Source organism: Electrona antarctica, assembly GCF_951216825.1.
Source record: "Electrona antarctica genome assembly, chromosome: 18".
In the NCBI taxonomy this organism is placed as follows: Eukaryota; Metazoa; Chordata; class Actinopteri; order Myctophiformes; family Myctophidae; genus Electrona; species Electrona antarctica.
In genome coordinates, this window is record NC_136799.1 from 12,964,621 (window position 1) to 12,989,567 (window position 24,947).

At 44.0% G+C, this 24,947-nt stretch overlaps 1 protein-coding gene across 1 annotated transcript; it reads left to right on the forward strand.

The window, feature by feature from the left end:
* Positions 1 to 5,491: 5,491 nt before the first annotated feature.
* LOC306941783 (C-C chemokine receptor type 6-like) lies at positions 5,492 to 6,625 on the forward strand (the record flags this gene model as incomplete). Its single annotated transcript, XM_079527426.1, has 1 exon — positions 5,492 to 6,625. One exon carries the CDS (start codon positions 5,492 to 5,494, stop codon positions 6,623 to 6,625), a length of 1,134 nt encoding a protein of 377 aa, XP_079383552.1.
* Between the last annotated feature and the right edge of the window lie 18,322 nt (positions 6,626 to 24,947).

Consider the following 24,947-nt stretch of genomic DNA (forward strand, 5'->3'; position numbering starts at 1 on the left):
GTTTTTGATCCCACTATTCAAATATTATGTAAGGCTGCCGGCCATCTCATAAACAGTAGAGAGCATGTGATATATAGGTCAATAGACGGTATGCGCGTGACATCATCATCAAACCCGGAAGTTATGCAGGAATGCCTAATGAGTGGCAAAAAACTACTTTCTGGCCTTGACAGCCCATACATCCAAACAGAAAAGTCCTATCTGATTGCATTAAACAACATTAAACTCACGTTTCCTGTTGCTTTGCCACTCGATTTGCCATTAACTTGAAGCATGCGCATTGCACATACTCTCTATTACAGGATACAGAAGTAATGTCCACAAACTTAATATATCTCAGTCGATATAAACAGATACAAAGTAAGGCTGGGCGATAATGATTATTTCAAACTTTTGCCTCAATTACAATATGAACATACATGAAAATAGCAGATACAAGCTCACATGCAACACTGTGAGATTGTAGATCACCTATTTTCACTATTTTTGTACACCACTTGGGCTTAAGTGCTTAAAATATATATATATTCGTTCTATTATATATTAATAGTTCACCAATCTTATTAAAAAGTATTCATAACATTCATCTAACAAAAGGGCTTTACTACATTCAGAGCGAACTTGATACAACTGTAAGAATAATAACAATAACATCACAGCGTAAGTAAGTAGCCTTGCCGAGCCATGAGGCCCATAGGGCAGGAGCCTATCTCCTGTTTCTGTAGCGTGAGGCAGCTTGATGTACAGGCACACCCCCTGGACATGATGCTAGTATGTCGCAGGGACTTACCCCCAATCCAACCCTTGATGCTGAGTGTCAAGCAGGGAGGCTGAGTGTCAAGCAGGGAGGCACTGGGTCCCATTTTTAGAGTCTTTGGTATGACCCGGCCAGGGATTGAACCCCAACCTCTATGCCAATAAATAAATAGGTTTAGGGCAGTTCATTGTTGTTTGGCTGCACAACACAAGTCATTTTGTTCAAGGTCAATCAAATCTGCATGCTGCATGCATATCATTAATCCACAAATAAAACTGGCCAAATTGACAAACCACCACTCTGCTATTCCCAAATCCAGTTATAACACTACTATCTGCTCCCACGCTGTCCTCCAAAAACGAGGACAGCGAGATTTATGTTGTGTTTTATGCATTGTTGCCTCAATTACCTCATTCAAAATATCTCCCTCCACCCTCCTCTCTCATCTACCTTTTCTGAACTTGAGTGAACGCATGCATGCATTGCATGACTGAACTAGCTGAGCAAGCTCTGTATTAGCCTTCTGCTTCAGGGGAAACAGTCACTGCCAGAGCTTTATAAAAATGAGCAAATACACTCATGGGTTTGTGTTGAGACATTCTGTGTGACGATAATGAGTTTAGCCATTTTGGATAATGTAATTAGGCATTGTTGACAATGAGTCTACTATACTGTACTATACTGTACATTGTGGTGATTGAACTATGAGCATATCTACTATCATTCTATTTAGGTGGAAGGAAATGATTAACATGGAAATATGCCATCATATTGACTTGAGACTAAATTATCTGAAACCCTTTACTTGTACTTTTTTGTGGTAAAAGCGCTCAAACTTTCTTCTTTCCTGCCTTGATCTCCTTAACCCCCCCCCCCCCCCCCCCCCCCCAGCCAGTTAAAGGTAGGGTAAGCGATTTCTTTTTTTAAATTAAGTGTTTGTTCAGTGTCAGTGACACAGGGGTCCCTCTGTCTCCACAGCTCTTTAGTAATCAGAAAATGCATTTTTAGTATTCACATGTTATCATCCAATCAGGAGAGAGCTGGAACTCATACAGGACCCAGGATAAACAAGTGAAATCACAAGTAATGAGTCCCAAACAATGAGGAGACCATTTTTAAACTGGAACACAACACAATACAGTTGAAGCTGATAAATGGATAGGCCTGCTCTCCACTGATTGGCTGAAATTGGCAACCCCACCTGAACATTTATTACATCTTTATTAAAGAGAGCTGAACAAACACTCTAGCAATGATTGCTATCACAATATATATATATATATATATATTTTTTTTAAATATATATATTTTTTTGTTAATATCACTTAATCAACCTATATCTTTACAAGCACAGAAAAGCCAAATGGAGCAGCAGAAGGCATCCAGGTCACTTTAGTTTACAGGCATGACACGCACAGACTCCACACAGAACCATGGCCAAAATGAAGCGGGCAGCATAATTTAATAATGAATAGTTCATAATATTAATTAGCTCCACTTACATTTCACTGCCGAAGCTGTCCAGTTCACCGGTGGTCTCGGTCTCCTCGTTGAAGAACAACTCGCCCCCCGTCACAGTGCTGCTCTTCTTGGACTTCTTCCTTTTCAGGCTCAACGACTTAAACAGCCGTTTCCCTTTCTTCTCTTTCGGGGAAATGGGGCCATTATTGGTGGGAGACGTCTGGTCCTCCACCTCGGTGGTCCTGGAGTCTCCACCGGGAATCGCAGCAGGCAGAGTGGCGGCTCTGTGACCGTCCTTTCCATCTCTGCTGACCACCGGGCTGCTGTGCGGATCACTCAAGTTATGGACCACGAGCTCCTTCTTGTCTTTATCCGCCGACTTGGATTTAAATAAACCCTTAAACTTCAGCGTGCTGGACTTGCTCATGATGTCCAACAGTGGGAAAACAGCGGCTCCTTGTTTAAATACAAGTGAATACCCAGTTTATGGGTATTCACTGCATGGAGAAAGGCAAGCCGTTGCTCTCGTCTCTGCGAGCTTGTAGGAGTGATTGTGAATGTGTGATTAGTGATGAGTGAGTGAGGTTAACCTGCGGAGGGAGCAGCTGCTACAGTGACATGCCCACAACACAACAACCAGCCAGGTGAGTGAGGCGAAGGTAAATAGACTCGCGAGGGCCATCTGCTGGACGCGGAGAGGCGGGCTCAAGGAGTGCAGAGATAGACTGTTGCGCCTCAACTCATCTGATTGATTGATTGATTGAAGAATTTATTAACAGTTTGCAGAATTACAGTACATTTCAAGCACAAACTCAATACAAAGGCTGTTAACTGTGAGTGGACGACCCAATTAAGCATTACACTTGTTTCCAACAGGGTCCACCATGTTCAAATCATCAAAACATTTAGAGACGTACAAATAGACACTTCTATAGACAGACCAGGAATTCATCAAAAAAGAATTCATCTCAAGCAAGTTGTGCTCTCAATTCAAATTCAATTCAAATTAACTTTATTGGTATAATAAAACATAGGTTTAGATTACCAAAGCATGTGTCTAATAGCTGTCTCTCTCTCTCTCTTTCTCTCTCTCTGCGTGTGTGTGTGTGTGTGTGTGTGTGTGTGTGTGTGTGTGCGTGCGTGCGTGCGTGCGTGCGCATCATCAAAATTGTCACGTCATATCTGAAAATGCTAATTATTTACACAGCTGTATGCTGCTTCTAATGCATCTATAGCAATATAGCATCATCTGCTGGTCATCTGAAAGAAAGACATGCCTATTGTTTGTGCTGGTCTGACATCCACTCAGCCTACGTGTTATTTTGACAATAATAAGACGCTTCTTCTGTCTGTCTTCGGTCTTTTTTTTCACTTGAGAAAACTCATTGGCAATGTAGGCTAAACCCCCAATTTGGTGCTCTGGAAAGTAGTATATGTGCATATTTTTAATGGTGGTGTCTGCTTGTAGGCTAAATATAATTCACTTTAAAGTATAGCCAGGCCTACATATTTGTGAAGGAGAAAATTTGCCTATTTGTCTATAAATACAGCTTTTTTTAATGCATTTATGTTGAGTATGGATTTTTTTCTTTTTTTTTTTTTTTACCAAATAATGGTCATGGTAAATGTTCATTCTCAGTGATGTAAATGCCTGACATATCAGATATTTTCTGCCCAGGCAATATTGTAGTGTATGAGATCACATCATTACAAAATTTCCAGACAACTTTGTTCATCCAAACTTAATCCAAACTGCATCCAAAGTAACAAACACCTTTTTTTAAATGGAACTGGTGTGAATATATCATCGTCAAATGCATCGATCTTAAACAAAACATCAGACTGAAAAAAATGTCTACACCTGCAAGCTCAACTGCAGCCTGCAGAAAAGACAGTACAATTTTGTGTATAGGTGAAAGAAGCATAAGTAAGAAATAGCATTGACATGACGTACAGTATGATTGAATTTGAATATGCCAGGCTGGGTTTTCCCCATCGCATGCTAGCTGAAATATGATTACAAAAGTGTTTTCTGTGTGTCATCTCAGAGGGAGCGCACACAAGATAACAGGTAGGCTTTGTAAACAGGTGGGCTGTGAATGCGGATGAGTGCTTGAGATCAAGAGCAGGGAGATCAGATAAGTAGCTGCCTACTGTAGGCTACTAAACAAACTTTTTTTTGTTAGTTCTTTTCGGTCTACCAGTTGAGTTAAATCTGTTCCACTAAGCTCTTTACAGTTCATACCTATTCAGCAGCCTGGGAGCATTTTATAGTGTCCAGCAGTATTTGTACACCACAAGTTGTTATACTCACACTCTTCATACGTTTCATATCTGAGATCGCCGTAGAGCTTGTTTCTGTCTGGTAAGTAATTTATCTTGATATCTCGGGGAAATTACATATTAGTTTTAACATTCATAATACATGCTGAATTTTGCTGATCTCTGCAAACATTACTGTGGAAATGATATAGGAAAATGTTAATGTTATGTTAATGTTGGAATGCAGACTTGTTTCACAGATAAAGTCATAAAGAAGGAGGGGACTGATATAATATTTAGATATTTTACAGTAGTTCGGACAACACCACACCTAGATACATTTGCCACGTTGAAACACTTCCCTTAATGAGGTTATTACAATAGACTACCATGTACATTCTTCCTGTTGACATAGCTTCTTAAGTTAAGGAGAAGTGAAATGAATTCATTTTTTTAAGAGATACCAACAAATTCACAAAACATTATTCGCAAAACCAGAAAATGCCTTTTGTGCTATACTGAAATCATACAAAAATAATATGTAAAAGAAATGTGAATTGGGACTAAAGACCACAATACTAATGCTGCTGTGAACATTAAATTGCACATTTAAATCTAACTCATCATGCTCATCAATTCATCTCATCATGTCAGGCTGCCATAGCCGCAGATGTAACTGTGTTGGCATTGCGTGACCTCGATGCCAATCTCTACCATCTGAGATGTACTGATCAAGGATTTATCAGATCTAAAGATCAAACAAACACAGAGCTCAACCACCACAATGCACCTGTGTGTTGTCAAAAGTAGAACAACAAATGTGCCAATCACATCAAGTAGAAGACACAAAGTTGCACAGTCTACAACCTTTTTCCTAGGGATGTTGGGTTCATGTGCATGGTTAAATTATTTGTTTTTATTCTGTTTTCCTCAAAGAGTACTCAATACTTGTCATACGACAAAGTATAACATAGGCTTACGGGTAATCTATTTCTTTTACAGATTCAAAACATGGCTACAGAGACTCCAAACCTTGATGACATCTACAGTGCACTAAGTGCAGTGAGTACTCCAGATTACAGTTACACTGACGAGGGGCCTGAAGGACTTTGCAACCTCGATCCTAACCCGGTGGAAGTCATCGTGCAGACATACATCCATTCTTTCATCTGTGCTCTGGGTCTGATCGGGAACCTGTTGGTGATTGTCACCTACAGTTTCTACAAGAGAACCAAGACCATGACCGACGTGTACCTTCTAAACGTGGCCGTGGCTGACCTGCTCTTCGTGGTGGCGCTTCCGCTCATCATATACAACGAGCAGCACGACTGGGCGATGGGTTCCGCGGCGTGCAAGATGCTACAAGGGGCCTACAGCATCAACCTCTACAGCGGCATGCTCCTGCTGGCGTGCGTCAGCGGCGACCGCTATGTCGCCATAGTACAGGCCAGACGTTCCTTTGGCATCCGTGGCTCGACAGCCATGATGTACAGCCGCCTCATCTGCTCTGCCGTTTGGCTGTTGGCTGTGGGTTTGTCCATTCCCACGATCGTCTTCACCGAGCGTTTCGAGGAGAGAGACCTGGAGACCGAGGCTGTGACCGTGACGTGTCAGCCGTCTTTCAGTCACTACGCCACTGCGAGGCTGATGAAGGTGCTGGTTCCCAGCCTCCTGGTGTCATTTGGGTTCCTGCTGCCTCTGTTGGTCATGGTCTTCTGCTACTCCAGTATCGTGTGCACCCTGCTGAGAGTGCAGCGCACCCAGAGGCACAAGGCAGTCCGTGTGGTCTTGGCAGTCGTCGCGGTCTTTGTCGTTTGCCACCTGCCCTACAGTGTGGTCCTGCTGAACCGCACCGTTTCCCTGTTTAAGGAGAGCAGTTGCCGGGCAGAGAGGATAATGCTCCGAGCGCTGGCCATCACCAGGAGTGTAGCCTACCTTCACTGCTGTCTCAATCCCGTCCTCTATGCCTTCATTGGCGTCAAGTTCAGGAACCACTTTCAGAAGATACTGCAGGACCTCTGGTGCCTCAGCAAGAGGTACATCTATTCTGGTCGCTCGTCACGGGCGACATCCGATGGTTACGTCTCGGGCCGTAAGTCCACGGACGTGTCCAACAACGACAATGGATCGTCATTCACAGCATAAGGATGCAGTGGTTACAACTCCCTGCAGAATGTTACAACTCTCTTAAAAGAACAACATTGCTGGGTACAGCATTTCCTTCCACAACAACTGACTTTCTTCCTCATCCAAACTATTTGGTATGACATTGTATGATGCTGTCTGAGGGGAGCTGAGGAAAGTACACTTAATAATACCACAGTCTATTCAAATGCTACAGTTCAGGGAACTCGGGTGACACAGACACCTGAGTTCACAGACACGAGTTCACAGACACACAGACACCTGAGTAGTGCGGTGACTGCCTGGGAGGAGTAGGATGGAGGTACTATGGTGGTGGTCACAGGCAGGTGAGCCAGTACAGTACAACAGCAGTAAAGAGGCAATGTGGGATCGAAGACCTAATGGCATAATGACTAAATTGGGGAGGAAAAAGGGGTGGGGGGCGTTTAATCACTTGAGGTTGGTTTTAATCAGTCAAGAGATTTCAAGAAATAATCAAACAGTAGTTTGTGAAAAGTTCTGTATTTAGGTGTTATTGAACTGTCTTTCTGCTTGCATTTTCAGCTTGATCCAATGGCAATATGGGAAAGTCAAAGCACGTCTGAATGTATTCAATAATTTGCACATAGCTGCACATATAGCACATACAGTACATGAAAGCTAATAAAATAATCTGCCTGCAATGGCTGCGAATAAATCTATTGTTCGTTTTCAGTCTGTTGCATAATGTGTACATAGTTACAATTCAGTACATTAAAGTGCTTTCCTGCCCTGTGACTACAGACTTGAAACCTGGCCGTTTTGTTTAGTTAATATCTGAAAATGCTATGATATAGAGCGTCGCAGTCCCGCCCCCTACCAGGGCCCAGGAAATGATTCTCCGTTCATTTTCCTCATAGACATTTCTATACGAAAAAGTCCTTCTGCACACCTACAAAGGACAGGTGCGTCGGATAACAGGAAACTGATATGTAGAAAAAAGGAGAATCCCGCACACTGTCTTCACTTAGGTTGGTTTTTATTGCAACGTTTCGGTCGTCAGACCTTCATCAGGCATCAAATGCCTGATGAAGGTCTGACGACCGAAACGTTGCAATAAAAACCAACCTAAGTGAAGACAGTGTGCGGGATTCTCCTCATAGACATTTCAAAATGTATTTATTTAAAGACGTTTACGCCGCGGACAAAGCCAACTCTTGTCGTGACAAATCATGACAACACAATTTTTTGGGCCGAACAAATAATTAGAAAGAAGAAAAAAACGGCAGGTTACTTACAACACTTTTTTTGTTGTTTTTCTTCTTTATAATTATTTGTTTGGTCCAAAATATTGTGTTTGTTGTCATGAGTTGTCACGACTCAAGTTGGCTTTGTCCACAGCGTAACTGTCTTTAAATAAATACTTTTTTAAATGTCTATGGGAAAAATGCATTGGGAATCATTTCCTGGGCCTGGCGTTGTCATGAAAGGGGGCTGGACTGCGACGCTCTATAACCTAGTATTAATATGAAGTGCATTCAAATCAAAATATCAGTCATGAATGAAGAAATGAGAAAATAAAGTTTGTTTCTTTAAACAAAGTGTTAGTGTTCTATGTTGAATTGTGTGGCACCAATCAAGCGGAAGTGCAGAAGGCACGCTGGCCACACTGCCGCTCAAAGTGACTACTGGCCAATCACAGTGTGTATTTTCCGGGACTTGTCAATTCAATTCAAATGAGCTTTATTGGAATGAGAAAACAAACGTTTACTTTGCCCCTGATTGGCCTACCGAACCTTCCTTTTCTGTGACCCACGTGGAAGCAAGTTTACGCGTGCGTCATAGAATTATCACAAATGGGCTTGCCCATGTGGGTTTTAATTAGATTATACCCAGGCCCTAAGTCAGCCCGAAACTGCTCATTTCTGTGTGGTTGATAGGGTGTAGGTAGACTGGATAACGTACATTTTTTTGTTACACTGATTGGCTGAAGGGGTTGTCTCGTCTGTCAACGCTGTAGTCCCGTAACCAGAGTCACACTCCATTCGCATTTATGGAAATGCAATTTCTGTGACATGGCCAAAAAAAGTGGACCAAATCATAACAATTTACTCACCGAGAGATCTGAAGGTCAAAGGTGTTTCGACGAATGAGAGCTTCAGTTCCTGAGGAATCCTCACGGCCCTCTACCATTACCGAATTTCGTGAAAAACGATAGCAAATGCTAAAATTTAGAAACTGCTAAAATGGCGGAATTTTCAAAAAAAGAAAAATCTTGATATTTCTTTATTCCAGCTGTACTGTATCATCATTACAGTATCGTATCTGATATGCATTATGCATCGACTCCATATAGGTCAGTGATAAAACACATTGCATTATGCTATAAATATTGACTCGGATTGCACTGTTTCACTGTTACATTATTATAAATATGAATTATTTACTATTAATTAATTTGTCTCAAAACCATTAACATTTGGAAGCCTTTCTTTCTTTCTTTCTTTCTCTCTTTCTTTACATCTGTCCCCTCCACTCCCAAAATGTCTTCCAGTGCCCCATGCCATGCTGTTCATATACTTTTTCAAAGATGAAGGCAGGTTTTTTCATTAACATCTACAGTATCACATCGATCTTCATTGTCAAATCAAATCAGCGTGTGTGTGTGTGTGTGTGTGTGTGTGTGTGTGTGTGTGTGTGTGTGTGTGTGTGTGTGAGAGAGAGAGAGAGAGAGAGAGAGAGAGAGAGAGAGAGAGAGAGATATTAAGTCACTACTTGCCATTGCCATCACATTTTCTACCACTGGATGTCCTCAGTCCACTGGTTAATATATTTTTGTGTCTTCATTATTTTGACTCAAGTGACAGGAGATAATTATATAGGCCTATATAGGGCTGAAGAAGCATCATGTCCATGATGCAGATACGACAAATATGCTTCTACGTGTGAGTCCAAAGGAAATCTTGAGCAAGCTTGTAAATCGGCTATTTTAGAAAGAAATGTAGAAAACATTTTTAATTAATTATTTTAGGCTACGTTTGGATACTTAGTATATTCTGATCATGTGAATATGGCTACATTTTACTTGAAGTAAACTATCTGAGTAGTTCTTCCACCACTGGTCACACATCTTATCATGCAGAGAATGCTAGAGGCAGGGGCTGAAATTCTTTAAAAGGGCCAAAATTGTCGAAAATAGCGGATCTACAAGCTCTCAACGCGTCGCGCTGCGACGCGTTGAGAGCTTGTAGATCAGCCATTTTCGGGGGGCGACCTGCACTCTTTAGCTACTGAAGGCATACGACATCATACGATATGGATTTCTGCACATTCTTTCACCGTAAAATGCTGTGTTCGAGTTCAGGAGAGTTTGGGAAAAGGCATATCTCCTGAACGCTGCGTTCGGATAAGGCATGGACATGGGGGAATGTTGCCTTCCTTTCACCATATAGTAAATGATGCATTCATGGTCTGGAGAGGGCAGTTTCTTACAGACGGGTGAAAGGGCAGGGGCTCAAGTCCCCTTTGATGTCTATGTGTGCACGTGCCTGCATCTTATCCACTATCCAGTGATATATGAGCATTCTCTTATCTTCAGCAGAGTGACACCGTGTAAAAAGACCATTTGACTGCAGTGATTTAAAACCTCTTTAGCCCCAGGCTAATTCCTGACTGAAACTTTCTCTGTCTCATGTTATGGACATGCTAAAATGAGGTAGCATTAGATGCCATCTTTGGCGCCACAGTGGCTATACACTCACAAAACAAAAGTACCTTCTTCGGGTATAAATTCACTCAAAGCCGATCGCTGGCGCCTTCTGCGAGGGGTAATTCTTTTCTCCCCCAACTGCCTCAGAGTACATTACGCTAAACATCTGGTATTTGATGATGAAATCATTCCTTACGACTCGAGCCACGAACCTGTAACTCATTTTCCCATGATTCATCATTGTCAGCGAGCACCTAGGGCCTTGGAGGCTCTCACTGTAGAAGCATGCATGCCCCCTCTGCCATGCCATTGTTTTCATGCTCTCAATACCAAACACAGATGTTTGGTGTGTGTGTGTGTGTGTGTGTGTGTGTGTGTGTGTGTGTGTGTGTGTGTGTGTGTGGCCGCGTGAAATACTGTAGCTGATCTACAAGCTCAGAGTGCGTCACAATACATTGTGAGCTTTAGTGTAGAGACAAAAAGGTGCGGACCAAGTACAGAGCCCTGCGGGACCCTGGCCAACTACTGTAAGTATAGGGTTTAGGTGTTAATATCTAGCTATATTAAAACAAAACATTGTCTGCATTTCTACCACGCTTTCATCTGAAACCCTTTACATTCACCCACTAACCTCCTGGCCACTCTAACTCCTGAGTCACTGCCACCCCTTCATGTTTATCTGGAATTGTTTGTGGCGTAGGCTAGCATGCCTGTTTGTTTGTTTGTGGCGTAGGCTAGCATGCCTGTTTGTTTGTAATAGTGTACATGAAACACACATGCATGTAGCCTGAAAAAGCTGTGTCCCTGCCAGATGGCTGGGAGGAACGGCACAGACTAATTATTGTCCGACTTGGCACGAGTCCCAGGCTCCATCTTGAAGAAGAAAACATCTCAGAAACTGGTGCAGAAGAATGCTTTCCAAGTCAGCGTGACATTTATATAAGTCCACCGGCTGCTTGTTTTTGCAACTTCACTTACTGGCCGGGTCACTGCAAACTCCTACTACTTCCTGCTATAGAAGCTCTTTGTTTGGTACTGTTGGATAAGTGTGCACAGATATGTTTGGATATAGTATGTTTGCATGTGGGTGGAAATGTACACATACTGTACGAAGGGCTAGGGGGGGAAAAAATCAAAAAGAGGATGTGTGCACGTGTGGGTGTGCGGTTAGATTGTCCAGTGGATTGCTAATAGGACAGCCAATGAGAAGACTGTTGTTTCGAGTCGAGGCAGACTGAGATGTTGGCCTACATTGTCCTGAATTGGAGGAGGTCACCACTTAACGGACAATGGAAGGTGGGAGTGTGGCCTTTGCCTTTTAGGGAAATCAGCAAAGACCTCACTCCCATGCATATATCTTTTCTACGTCCAAGAAAAGACATGGTAACGCCCCGCCTGCCTCTGATTGGCCTACAGACACTGCCGGCCTTATCAGAGTTTCCTCTGAGGTGGAAGATACATGCTGGATGGTCTGCCGCGAGGTTACTCCGTGGTGGGAAATAAATAAATAATACAAGTACGATATATAATACAAGAGAATGACAGCTTGGCACGTGCGACAGTAACTTTAATTTTTGTAGAAGAGGCAAACTAATATTGTTTATGTCGTTGGCCTGTAAACATTATTGTACTGTAAAAAGGACTCTTTTCCCTTGATCTTTATCTTTTTTAGTATAACAGTATTAGTTTACTATAATTAGATTAATACCTTGATCTTTATCTTTTTTAGTATAATAGTATTAGTTTACTATAATTAGATTAATACACAATAATCAACACTAACACTTTAATTTAGAACACAGCCAAATCAAATCATAGTACATACGGTACGTGTTCAATCAATTATTCAATCAAAGCAAACGGCACAAACAATATTAGTTTGCCTCTTCTACAAAAATTAAAGTTACAAGTTACTGTCGCATTTTGCCATTCTCTTGTACTCGTATTATTTCCCACCACGGAGTGCCCTTGCATCTCGGAGGACAGGCAAGACGGGCAGTGTTGGTAGGCCAATCAGAGGCAGGCGGGGCGTTACCATGTCTATGCTCAGACGTAGAATAGATATACGCCACTCCCATCAGAGTCAGTGGAGTTCAGGAGCACCATTATCACACAAACTCCAACAACGCTTGTCAACGTGTACCGGTGCACTGTTGAAAAATATGTTGTTACAGTTTGGTATGTGCGGGGAGTCTAGTAAAGTGATTCTCAAAGTTGGGTCCTTGAGAGGGGTCCTCAGTTAAATGACAGTAGTTAGGAATCTAATCTACCCTTACAGGTCCATAACTCAGAGAGTGTACAAATTCATATACCCTTAGATTTATGGGGGTCCATGGGCCTAATACATACCAAACTTGGGGGGTCCTTGAAATGAAAACGTTCGAGAACCACCGTTCCAAAACGTTCAGACCTCTGACCTCCCACCGTGATGAGGATGTCTATCGCAGCTAGGCGTTGCCTTGGCAACGCCCCTCGTCGATGAGGACGCCGTTCTCCCTGTGGTCCACAGCAGGGCGGCCTCACCGCACAGTCACACACAGCGACCCCACCATGATTTAAGGACAGCTCCTGACCACAGGCCATTCGTAAGCTCAACCACAATTAGACTGATGCACTCACACTGCTGCATTTGCATTGTTGCAGTTTAAGGCTCCAGTCACACAGCTCTATCGCTGTTCTGGGGGGCAGGGGGTCAGAGCAGCTCACAATTCATTTTCAATGGGAGTCACGTGGTTTTGACGAGACAACCTTGCTCCATGGCTGTCTCCCCCCCCCCCCCCACCCCCCCATGGAGCAAGGTTGTCTCGTCAAAACTACATGACTCCCATTGAAAATGAATTGTGAGCTGCTCTGCCCCCCTCCCTCCCCCTCCCCCCAGAACAGCGAGAGAGCAGGCGTCTTTGATGTGTGACTGGAGCCTAACACAGAGGTGTTTTTTGTTTTGTTTTTTTGTTCCTGTTCTATTATTGGCATGACTCGTGTGCTGTGTGACTCACTGATGTGTGGTGTACGTGGGCTGCAGAGTGACCGTTGCAGTGTCGCCGTACGTCTCATTGTTGTCGGGATGAGTGGAGTGGAGTCGTGAATTATTCAAAAGATTGAATTGTTTCCTACGGTTTCCTGCTGTTGTTTCCTGTTAAAAAAGAAAAAGAAAATGATATTACAATGTTGAACTTGAACCCAAAGAGCAATGACCTGTGAAACCTGGAGCAGAGGGTGTGTGTGTGTGTGTGTGTGTGTGTGTGTGTGTGTGTGTGCATGCGCACATGCACGTGCGTGTGCAAGTGCCTTTTCCTGGCCTCTCCACTGTCCATTCTTCAGCCTCTGCTGAGCTCTAGCAGTGATTTCACATCCTGAAGATCAGTTTGAACCAAACCACCACTGCAGGAAGTTCAACCACAGTCATGGAAAGAAAGAAAATTAAGGAAATGGATCATGATGCACACATAACCGGACTTGTGTCTTAATCGCAATTCACATTGCAACTTGACATTTTGTTTTGTTGTGTTTTTGAATAGAAAACAAGCAAAGGCCAAAGTGTTAGGGTTAGTTGTTTTTTGTTTTAGCCTAGCTAGTATAGAGGAACATGTCAACATTCAAGTGATACTGTATCGGAGAATAAACATCTGTGACACGGTCCTAGATGTTTAGTAAACAACTACATGTGGTGAGATTCTATTATCTCATAGTGTCTTTACCGCGCACGCACGCATGCACGCACGCACGCACACGTGTGCCAGTGCGCACACTCTGCTGGATTCCATTGTACCGCCAGTGGTGGAAAAAGTACTCAATTGTTTTACTCGAGTAAAAGTACCAATAGTGCAATTTAGAACTACTTTGTTACAAGTAAAAGTACGGAATTTAAAATGTACTTGAGTAAAAGTACAAAAGTATCGGCATCAAAATGTACTTAAAGTACTAAAAGTAAAAGTACTCATTGTGCAGAATGTCCCATTTCACAAGTTCAAAATGTGTAGAAAATCTATTGAAAAGAGCTGATCTACAAGCTCACAATGCGTCGCGTTGCGACGCATTGTGAGCTTGTAGATCGGCTCTTTTCAAGTGGCCGAAATGTATAGGGTTGAAGTGGTTAATGTATGTTTTCTAATCAAAATTAAAATCTCCAAAGTAACTAGTAACTAAAGTTTTCAAATAACTGTAGTGGAGTAAAAGCACAAATTCTGGCTCTGAGATGTAGTGGAGTAGAAGTAAAAGTACTGGAAATTAGAAATACTCAAGTAAAGTACAAATACCTCAAAATTGTACTTAAGTACAGTACTCAAGTAAAAGTACTTAGTTACTTTCCACCACTGGTGTAGCGCCTGTAAATCTCACATTTTGGCACACAGCGGGGGCTTTGGCTTGTGCAAGAGATATGTGTTTACATATTAGAAGAATTCCCCTCATAAAAGAGTCTTCACATCCACATATTTGCTGACTTGTGCGAAGAATCCAAGTCTAATTGGCCATGACTGTGTGAGGCACTTTTTGCTCACACCCCAAATACTTGAGTATTTTGAGGTATTTTTTACTTGACTTTACACGAGTATTTCCAATTTCCAGTACTTTTACTTCTACTCCACTACATCTCAGAGGCAAACATTGTACTTTCACTCCAATACATTTATTTGAAAATGTAGTTACTACCAGTTATGTTGTAGATTCTATTATGACAAAACATACTTTAACCACTTCAGCCCTATACTATACATAACATTTTGGCTATTTGAAAATAGCCAATCTACAAGCTCAATGCGTCGCGATGTGACACATTGTGAGCTTGTAGATCTGCTATTTTCAAAAGATTATTATAGATCATATTATATAAACATGAAATGGCACATTCTGCATAATGAGTACTTTTACTTAGTACTTCAAGTACATTTTGAATTCTGGACTTTTACTTGTAACGGAGCAGTTCTATATTGCAGTATTGATACTTTTACCGAAGTACAAACTTTTAGTTATTTTTCCACCATTGCCATTTATAGCCAAGTGTGTTTTCTGTTCAGTCCAAATAGTTCTCTGAGTTCCAAGGCTGTAGCAGATGAATTAATAGGTCTGCAGACAGGTACGTCTGTCGCTTCGGGCGTTGGAAGTGTGTGGTAAGAGTACGGGCCCTATCTTGTGCCCCCCTTACACCTTATCCCTAAACGTATTTGCAATTTTTTTTACTATTTTGAAAAACATTTTAAAATAGTTCAACTAGCCGATCTACATCGACACGTTGTGAGCTTGTAGATCGACTATTTTAAAAGGTTTTTCAAAATAGTAAAAAATGGCAAAAAGGTTTAGGGATAAGTTGTAAGATTGTGTGTATATCGTCTCTGTCGGGCGGAAACCTCACATGTCCAAACCTGTTACTGTTCAGGTTTTGAATTCAAACACAGCAAAAAAGTAGCAGATCGACGAGCTCTAAACGTGTCACTTCGAGCTTGCACATCTGCTACTTTTTATGTTTTTGTGTGACACTAGTATGATCAATTAGGGGGCGTTAAAAAAAAACACACAAAAAGTTATAATAATTATGGAGATAAGAGGTTTCTGCCCGACAGCAACGATATGCATGCTCATAATCAGATTTATTCAGGATCAGGAATGCTCGCGTGTGTGCATGCATTTCTGCAGTGTGTGTGTGTGTGTGTGTGTGTGTGTGTGTGTGTGTGTGTGTGTGTGTGTGTGCTGCACAGCTGCAGTGTGTATTACAGGTTCTGACTCCGCTTGCATCCCCTTAGGACAGGGCTTCCCAAACTCCTCCATGGACCTCCAAATAAACTTGTCCCCCGTTGCAAAATGGCGTCATTTGTTATTTTTGAGGGCCTCCTATGTCCAACACAAACTTTGTCTTAACACATTAAATGCCATTGACAATGAATGAATGAATGGACAATTTTGAGTGTTTGTCATAGACCGCGACGGATGCTGAGCATGCGGAAGCGCCACCTATGCCGGTGCTCCGTGTGGCCGCGATACTTCACCGACCGCACCCCTGCGTTTTCAACCAAGCTCTGTGGTTACCCTTTCCGTGATGTGCTGGCCCGAGAATATACACGGACGGACCGCGGACACACAACATTTACAGAGAAACAACACCACGGACCGCGGACACACAACATTTACAGAGAAACAACACCACGGAGCAGCGGACACACAACATTTACAGAGAAACAACACCACGGAGCAGCGGACACACAACATTTACAGAGAAACAACACCACGGAGCAGTGGACACACGATATTCACGGAGAAACAACACGGAACAACAAAAACACACAAACTGCCCAGCACGGAAAACACACAGTCAGTGGCCAAAGACACACACACTCCGATCGCACTGCGTCGCACACGTGTGGCACGAAGAAACAACAACACGGACAGTGTGGCGTTAGACGCAAGATTCTAGTACATATAGTACATATAGTACATCCCTAACCATTTTTTTCCTCCTCCGTTTTAATTTCCCCCCTCCGGCCCTCTCTTGCGGCCCCCCCACAATGAAAACCACTGTGCATTTCAGGTCTAGAAGCTAGAGAGCTGATTAGGGCTCCATCTGAATCTGAGAGGATTAGTAGTGGGCCTGACACCGGGCCCTGCTGGACTCCACTGAGGAATGCACTGTAGTCATGAAGTCAGCCAGTAACACTGCCATCTTATCATGCTATCTCAGTGAATCAGCCAGGCAGCGATGATCAGTCTGCCACACCGCAAACTCCTGAGTTTTCCTTTAACTCTGAGAGTATACTCAAATTGACCCTCACGGGTCCATTTGGTTACATCTGTATACTCTCAGAGGTAAATGAACACAGAGGAACTCTTGCCGTCACCCACACAGTAAGGGTCCATTACACTCACAATGTGAACCATGGTCTTCTGGGTAGTCAGTCAAGCCGCAGATGAGATTAGTTTGGCTTTTGTAGCAGCAGTAACAATTACTTCATAAGATTTGTGTGCTTGCTTCCCCCAGCTATCCAACTAGGATACACGCACGCACGCACGCACGCACATCTTCCAAACCATCTCCCATCATCTAGTCTAACGGACCTGCTTTTTTATTTATTTTCTTTATTGCAGTGAAAGGATATGCCGTTTAGGCTGAGCTCACACCTTTCATGCAATTCTCTGCTCGTTGGATGCTCGTTGGATGCTCGTTGGGTAGTGTCATGGCCGCCCAATGTATTACCAATGGGAGTCACGTGCTTTGACCCAACATTGTGTTGTATGAGGGGGAGGGGGGGCAGTCAACACACAGCCGAAAGCCATACAACCATATATCTATGCATACAACAGCTTGTAGGCGCAACGTCCACACAACACAGAGGGTGGGGTTAACCACCAACCAATAGGAGAGAAGGGCTGTTTTGTATCCCAATGGGCGGAGTTTAGTTGTAGTCTCCTGAGCCCCGCAGAAAAGTCCGACTGGAGAGTGACAGAGCTTTTGAGAAATGATGATGTCACCGCTTATTAGCGCATATCATTTTTACTATAATTAGGTGAGAAATGCAGCTTGTGCCTGCATGGAAACTACACAGATATCTATCCAAGTGTTCATGTTTATATATCACTGTTAACAACTTTAAAACGTATTATGTTGCATCAACTGCAGTGAGCAAAGGCTCTGCTCTGCTGCATCCAATAATAAATATATCAGCCTACTAGTCCAGTGCGGACTATTTCATTTGCATTGGTGCCTAGTGCTAAGCACAACCGATTGTTTTAATTCAAAGTGGTATATATTCTGTGAAATGTTTATCGTCATTCCGTGTATCTACAAGCTCCAAGTGTTGCGTCCACATGCAGCGCGTTCCAAGCAGAGGTCCTCAAGTATATGTAAAACACTGCCAGTCCTCAGCGCAATGGCCCGTTGCGCAAAAAATTGAGATTTTACTTGTGTGATATTCAGATAATCTTCAACCGATTGTTATAATTCGAAGTGGTATATATTCTGTGAAGTTTATATTTTCATTGGGTGTACAAGTCATGTTTTTAATATGCCTTTATCAAATGATATAGAGAGATGGGTAGTGCCCAAGTCCTGTTAGCCATGCAGCCTATATGATCTGTGGTGCAGGCCTATACACTCTCTCAATTAGGGATTTTCCCAGAGGTTAATTTCACTGATGTGTACAACCTTTATTCAAATAGTTTAATTTGTATTTGAGTGCGAAGCTTGAACAATAGGTTCATTGCGGACCGCTACGGATAAACTGTGGATATTAACCTACCAATAAGGACCCAGGCCAAATGCCATTGCGCAGTAGCCTACACCAACAAGTCTATGCGTGGTGTGTGCATAGCCGCATGTGAAACTATATCGTGCTGTATTTTGCTCTCCATTTCATGGTCATGGTCATGCGAGGAGAGAGAGAGAGAGAGGGTGCAGAGAGAGAGAGAGGTGTGAATGGAATCGCATCGTGCGTATATGGCACATCTCTCTCATGTTTAGGTAATTAAGGGCGCACCATTGAATGCATGTTACTGTGCCTACATGCTGACAATGTGCGCGCGTGAACTTGTATTAGCCAGCCTACACATTATAACGTGACATTTATTATACAGCTCGAAAATATAGCCACTCTACAAGCTCACAACTTGTTACTTCTATAGGTCTGACTCTGCTATTAATTTATGTGCAGGACTTGCCAAGTCGCCAGAGCAATGGTAAAGTGTCTATCATTTTTAAATTGAGAAAAGTCGAGAGTCGGGATTTTGCACATAGTGTGACATGCTGACAGACAATGAAAGAAACATGTTCCACTTCCACTCACAATTTAGGTGGCTTTTAAAATGCGGTACTTATTCCTTCATTAAAAAATATGATTGGCACCTCATAAGTGTAAATATAAAAGCAAGTATAATATAGCCTACAATTGAAACCTGCTACTGCAGTGATTTTATCCTGTGTTCAATGCGTTTCTGCGTTTGGGTGTGGACATGATGATGATGATGAAATGACGCACGGCTGTCTCCAGTCATTTCAACAATCAGTACCAGATTTAAACAAGGCACTGATTCTGTGTGTTGGCTTGTTCAGAAGAGGATGACGTCTATCGAAGAAAGTTTGATTCATTTAGCAAGCCAGTGCCCCATTCTGTATGTAAAAAGCCATCCGTTTTATTATGACAGTGTACAACTCCACATATCGCCGTATTGGTCACCAAAAACTACACGCAGATAAACGTGGGTCTGTTGTTTTCCGCATTCCGCTCTAGCGCACCGCCCACTTCCCGCAAAGCCTTGTGGGAAATGGATGCATCTAGGGAGGGACGGCCATGACACTACCCAACGAGCATCCAACGAGCATCCAACGAGCAGAGAATTGCATGAAAGGTGTGAGCTCAGCCTTAGTCTGTTAATAGACCCAGGAAAGAAACTTGGCATTTTGCTCCCCCCCCCCCCCTGCTCTTCTCCTCAGAAGGGGAAAGAGGGTCAAATGTCACAATCCATTTGGTATTGAGTTACAGCCATAAATCTAATTAGAAGTAAGTTAAACATTTGGAGTGACAATAAAGCCGGGACTCAAATGAAGGACTGGAGTTTGAGGACCTCTGCTGTGGAAGTGCCATTTCCCCAGGAACAATGTGGTTGTGGTTAATATATATTCATAGTATTATCGTACAAAGATTTCACATTATGTTTACATTTTCTCCATAGTCATTAAACTGTATTCAAATGATCAGAGATATCCATCTCGTTGGTGGAGATCTCTGATCATCTGTCTAGTGGCTATGCTACAAGATACTACCCGAGTAACTGAGTCAATGTTGGTTAAACCTCACTGAGCCGTTAAAACTCATGGATGTTTTATTTATTTATTTCAATCTCGAGTAAGCTCGTTGCCACACAAAACGCTGTCTAGTGGACTGGTGATGACTTTGGTCATGTTGATCAGCAACCGCAGAATGCTACCACTGAAGGTTTTCCCCTGCCAACAAAGACCAAACATTATAGTGAAATCCATGTAGTTACTAGTTTTTGACCGCTATGATCTCCCATCTTCCTTGAAGGAGATCACACGGAAGGGACGCCAGGGTGGCAACTACAGGGCGCATACGTTGGTCCGACATACTAACCGTCTGACATGCAACAGTCCGACTGTCCGACACATGCGTGGCCGGTTAAGACTCACCCGTGGCTCCCGACATGGGTGGCCGGTTAAGACTCGCCGCATACAGCAATGTATGTGACAAATAGTAGGACTTACCTTTAACCTATGTCCTGTCCCTTTGGTGTCAACGTGTTTGTGTCAGCTGGAGCTTCCTCTGGCCACAGTATGGCAGGATTATGCTGAGACCTCATGGGTGTTGTACATCTTCAGGAGGACTGATGGAGGTATTTTGATTCTGTGTTGTCTCACTGCAGACCATGCGGCCACCTCCCATTTAAGACTGAGCATCATGAGCAGTGTGACACACCACTTGGATCATAAATCCACACGCTATATAAATCTTCAACGATATCCTCAAACTGCAGGAGGTTTTCAGCACATCATGCAGAGCATGGCCAGACAGTAGAATCTGGAGATTTTGCCAATTTGGGAAACCAGATCCGGAATTGGGATCACTTTATTCTGTCAAAACGGAATTCTTGGAATCTACAGTACATGACTTGTTAAAGAGCAAGTGTTTTCTGGCAAAGCTTTCTTGAACAAGCGGTTTATCCCTTGACAGCAGCGAACGCAGTCCTGGTTTACACAGTAACAGTGTGTGCACCTGCATTATAAACGCTGCAGGTTTCATGTGTGAGAGCCAGCGATACTAGTGGGAGGCCATCTCCTGACGTTTCCCTCCCACTGAGGATGACAACAAGGCATCCCCCCTCCATTCCTTTGAGTCTCGCGACGCGTAGCCTATATTTTTCCCCAGCGGGACAGCACTTCTCTTCCCATTTCATCCGCCTCGCTCTGGAAATGAGAATGACATTCCATTAGCGAAGGGGAAAGAATTCTCCACCTTGGCTTGTGAGAGGTGCAACGCCGAGAGCCAAATTGCCTAAATGAAATTCCAGCATGTGATGAGAGTGGGAACTGGGAAGAGCAGTGGTGGAAAAAGTACTCAATTGTTTTACTTGAGTAAAAGTACCAATAGTGCAATTTAGAACTACTTTGTTACAAGTAAAAGTACGGAATTTAAAATGTACTTGAGTAAAAGTACAAAAGTATCGGCATCAAAATGTACTTAAAGTACTAAAAGTAAAAGTACTCATTGTGCAGAATGTCCCATTTCACAAGTTCAAAATGTGTAGAAAATCTATTGAAAAGAGCTGATCTACAAGCTCACAATGCGTCGCGTTGCGACGCATTGTGAGCTTGTAGATCGGCTCTTTTCAAGTGGCCGAAATGTATAGTGTTGAAGTGGTTAATGTATGTTTTCTAATCAAAATTAAAATCTCCAAAGTAACTAGTAACTAAAGTTTTCAAATAACTGTAGTGGAGTAAAAGCACAAATTCTGGCTCTGAGATGTAGTGGAGTAGAAGTAAAAGTACTGGAAATTAGAAATACTCAAGTAAAGTACAAATACCTCAAAATTGTACTTAAGTATAGTACTTAAGTAAAAGTACTTAGTTACTTTCCACCACTGGGGAAGAGAGCGGCGTGCAGAGCAGCCAGGCTTCATGCAGCTGCAGGCTCGCATGCTGTCCAACCCCTGACAAAAATAAGAACCCCACACCCTATTCCGTAGACCAGGGGTTCTCAACCCGTGGGTCGCGACCCCTCGGGGGGGTCGCCAAATTATTTTAGGGGGTCCCCAAATTATTTTCAAAAAGATTTTTTAATTTTATTTTCGCGATTTTTCAAAACTAGCAGACCTACAAGCTCATAGCGCGCCACTCGGTGGCGCGCTATGAGCTTGTAGATCTGCTATTTTTCAATAGCTAAATTATAACAATGCTTAAAACACCAAAAGGGGTTCCCGCCCAAAATGGTTTAAGGTTATTGTAGCAGTCAATTTATATTGGGGGTCGGGAGGGGGCGGGGCGGGGGTCCCGAGACATTGCCAAAGCATTTCCGGGGGTCCCCGGCCAAAAACGTTGAGAACCCCTGCCGTAGACAGTTCAAGATATGAAATGTGTTAGAAGGGTGTAACGTGAGGCTAGAAATTAGTACTTAACCTCTTAAACCCTATATATACTTTGTTGACCTGTGTCTCCCAGGGACCTATACTTGGCCCCGTTCCTTTTTCCATCGGCACCAAATCTCTTTGTAATAATAGCGGATCTATAAGTTCACAACACATCACATTGTAACGCGCTGTGAGTTTGTAGATCGGCTTTTTTCACCTATTTAGATATGCCCAAAATAGGGACGATGTCGATAAGGTTCATGTGGTCAAGTCTCGCATCAATCACATCTGAGAGTTGAGTTCTAGACAGGCTTTTCTTTTTGTCTGATTGTACAGAATGAACTTCATTGCACAGCATCACTCAGATTATCACAGAACAAAAACAAATTGATGTTCAGTTTTTTTTTTCAGGGGAGATAATCTGTTCTCTCTCCTGATATTTACCTGAAAATGTACGGTATTTTCTGTTACCATAGCAACTGGAGAGACCCTTGTTCACAAACAAACAATGATTGATATAGGAATATAGAGCTATTTAACACTTGTAATAAAACCAAATAGAAAAGTGTGCTGCTCTGAGCGCATATCCCGCCATGCCTATCGCCGGGTGTGTGACAGTTGTGGAGAGTAGCCTCCAGGACACGAGGAAGGTGCAGAGGAAATGTGTGTGTGTGTGTGTGTGTGTGTGTGTGTGTGTGTGTGTGTGTGTGTGTGTGTGTGTGTGTGAGAGATTTTTTGAGTGCAACCACAAAACGGCCATCACTGCCATGCTCTAACTGTGTGTGTGGTTTTTTTATGAAGACACACACACACACATACACACACACACACACACAGAGTAAGTGTGCGTGCATGTGCGCATGTACTGTATGTGTGTGCGTGCATGAATGAGCGCGTGCCTTCCTCTCCAATGTCTGGGATATGCCGGGAATACGCACACAGTGCTCCCAGTAAGCCAGGTCCCTTGTCGTCGTGGTGATAATGGCTTTCCCTGCCACAGTGGAGGGAGAGCGAGGAGGAGTGCTTTTATCTGCTCGGCCACTGGAAAGCTCATTTCCTGGTCCACTTTCCATCCACATTGCCTCCGACCCGTCCTCCACGCACTGCCTCAAGCTGCCAGGTAACACTCTGCTGGGAGCACGACGGTCCAGAAACGCTCCACTGGGGGACGGAAGAGGAGGGGACACGGATGGAAGGAACCCTTCACTGGAGGAGAGGGGACGGAAAAGGAGGGGACGCGGACGGAAGGAACCCTTCACTGGAGGAGAGGGACGGAAAGGGAGGAGACGCGGACGGAAGGAACCCTTCACTGGAGGAGAGGGGACGGAAGAGGAGGGGACGCGGACGTAAGGAACCCTTCACTGGAGGAGAGGGGACGGAAGAGGAGGGGACGCGGACGGAAGGAACCCTTCACTGGAGGAGAGGGGACGGAAAGGGAGGAGACGCGGACGGAAGGAACCCTTCACTGGAGGAGAGGGGACGGAAGAGGAGGGGACACGGATGGAAGGAACCCTTCACTGGAGGAGAGGGGACGGAAGAGGAGGGGACACGGATGGAAGGAACCCTTCACTGGAGGAGAGGGGACGGAAGAGGAGGGGACACGGATGGAAGGAACCCTTCACTGGAGGAGAGGGGACGGAAAAGGAGGGGACACGGATGGAAGGAACCCTTCACTGGAGGAGAGGGGACGGAAGAGGAGGGGACGCGGACGGAAGGAACCCTTCACTGAAGGAGAGGGGACGGAAGAGGAGGGGACGCGGACGGAAGGAACCCTTCACTGGAGGAGAGGGGACGGAAAAGGAGGGGACGCGGACGGAAGGAACCCTTCACTGGAGGAGAGGGGACGGAAAAGGAGGGGACGCGGACGTAAGGAACCCTTCACTGGAGGAGAGGGGACGGAAAAGGAGGGGACGCGGACGGAAGGAACCCTTCACTGGAGGAGAGGGGACGGAAGAGGAGGGGACGCGGACGGAAGGAACCCTTCACTGGAGGAGAGGGGACGGAAAAGGAGGGGACGCGGATGGAAGGAACCCTTCACTGGAGGAGAGGGGACGGAAGAGGAAGGGACACGGACGTAAGGAACCCTTCACTAGAGGAGAGGGGACGGAAAAGGAGGGGACGCGGACGTAAGGAACCCTTCACTGGAGGAGAGGGGACGGAAAAGGAGGGGACACGGACGTAAGGAACCCTTCACTGGAGGAGAGGGGACGGAAAAGGAGGGGACGCGGACGGAAGGAACCCTTCACTGGAGGAGAGGGGACGGAAAAGGAGGGGACGCGGACGTAAGGAACCCTTCACTGGAGGAGAGGGGACGGAAAAGGAGGGGACGCGGACGTAAGGAACCCTTCACTGGAGGAGAGGGGACGGAAAAGGAGGGGACGCGGACGTAAGGAACCCTTCACTGGAGGAGAGGGGACGGAAAAGCAGGGGACACGGACGTAAGGAACCCTTCACTAGAGGAGAGGGGACGGAAAAGCAAGGGACACGGACGGAAGGAACCCTTCACTGGAGGAGAGGGGACGGAAAAGCAGGGGACACGGACGGAAGGGAGCAGTCTCAATTTTGACAGCAAACTTTGATTTAAGGTCCTTT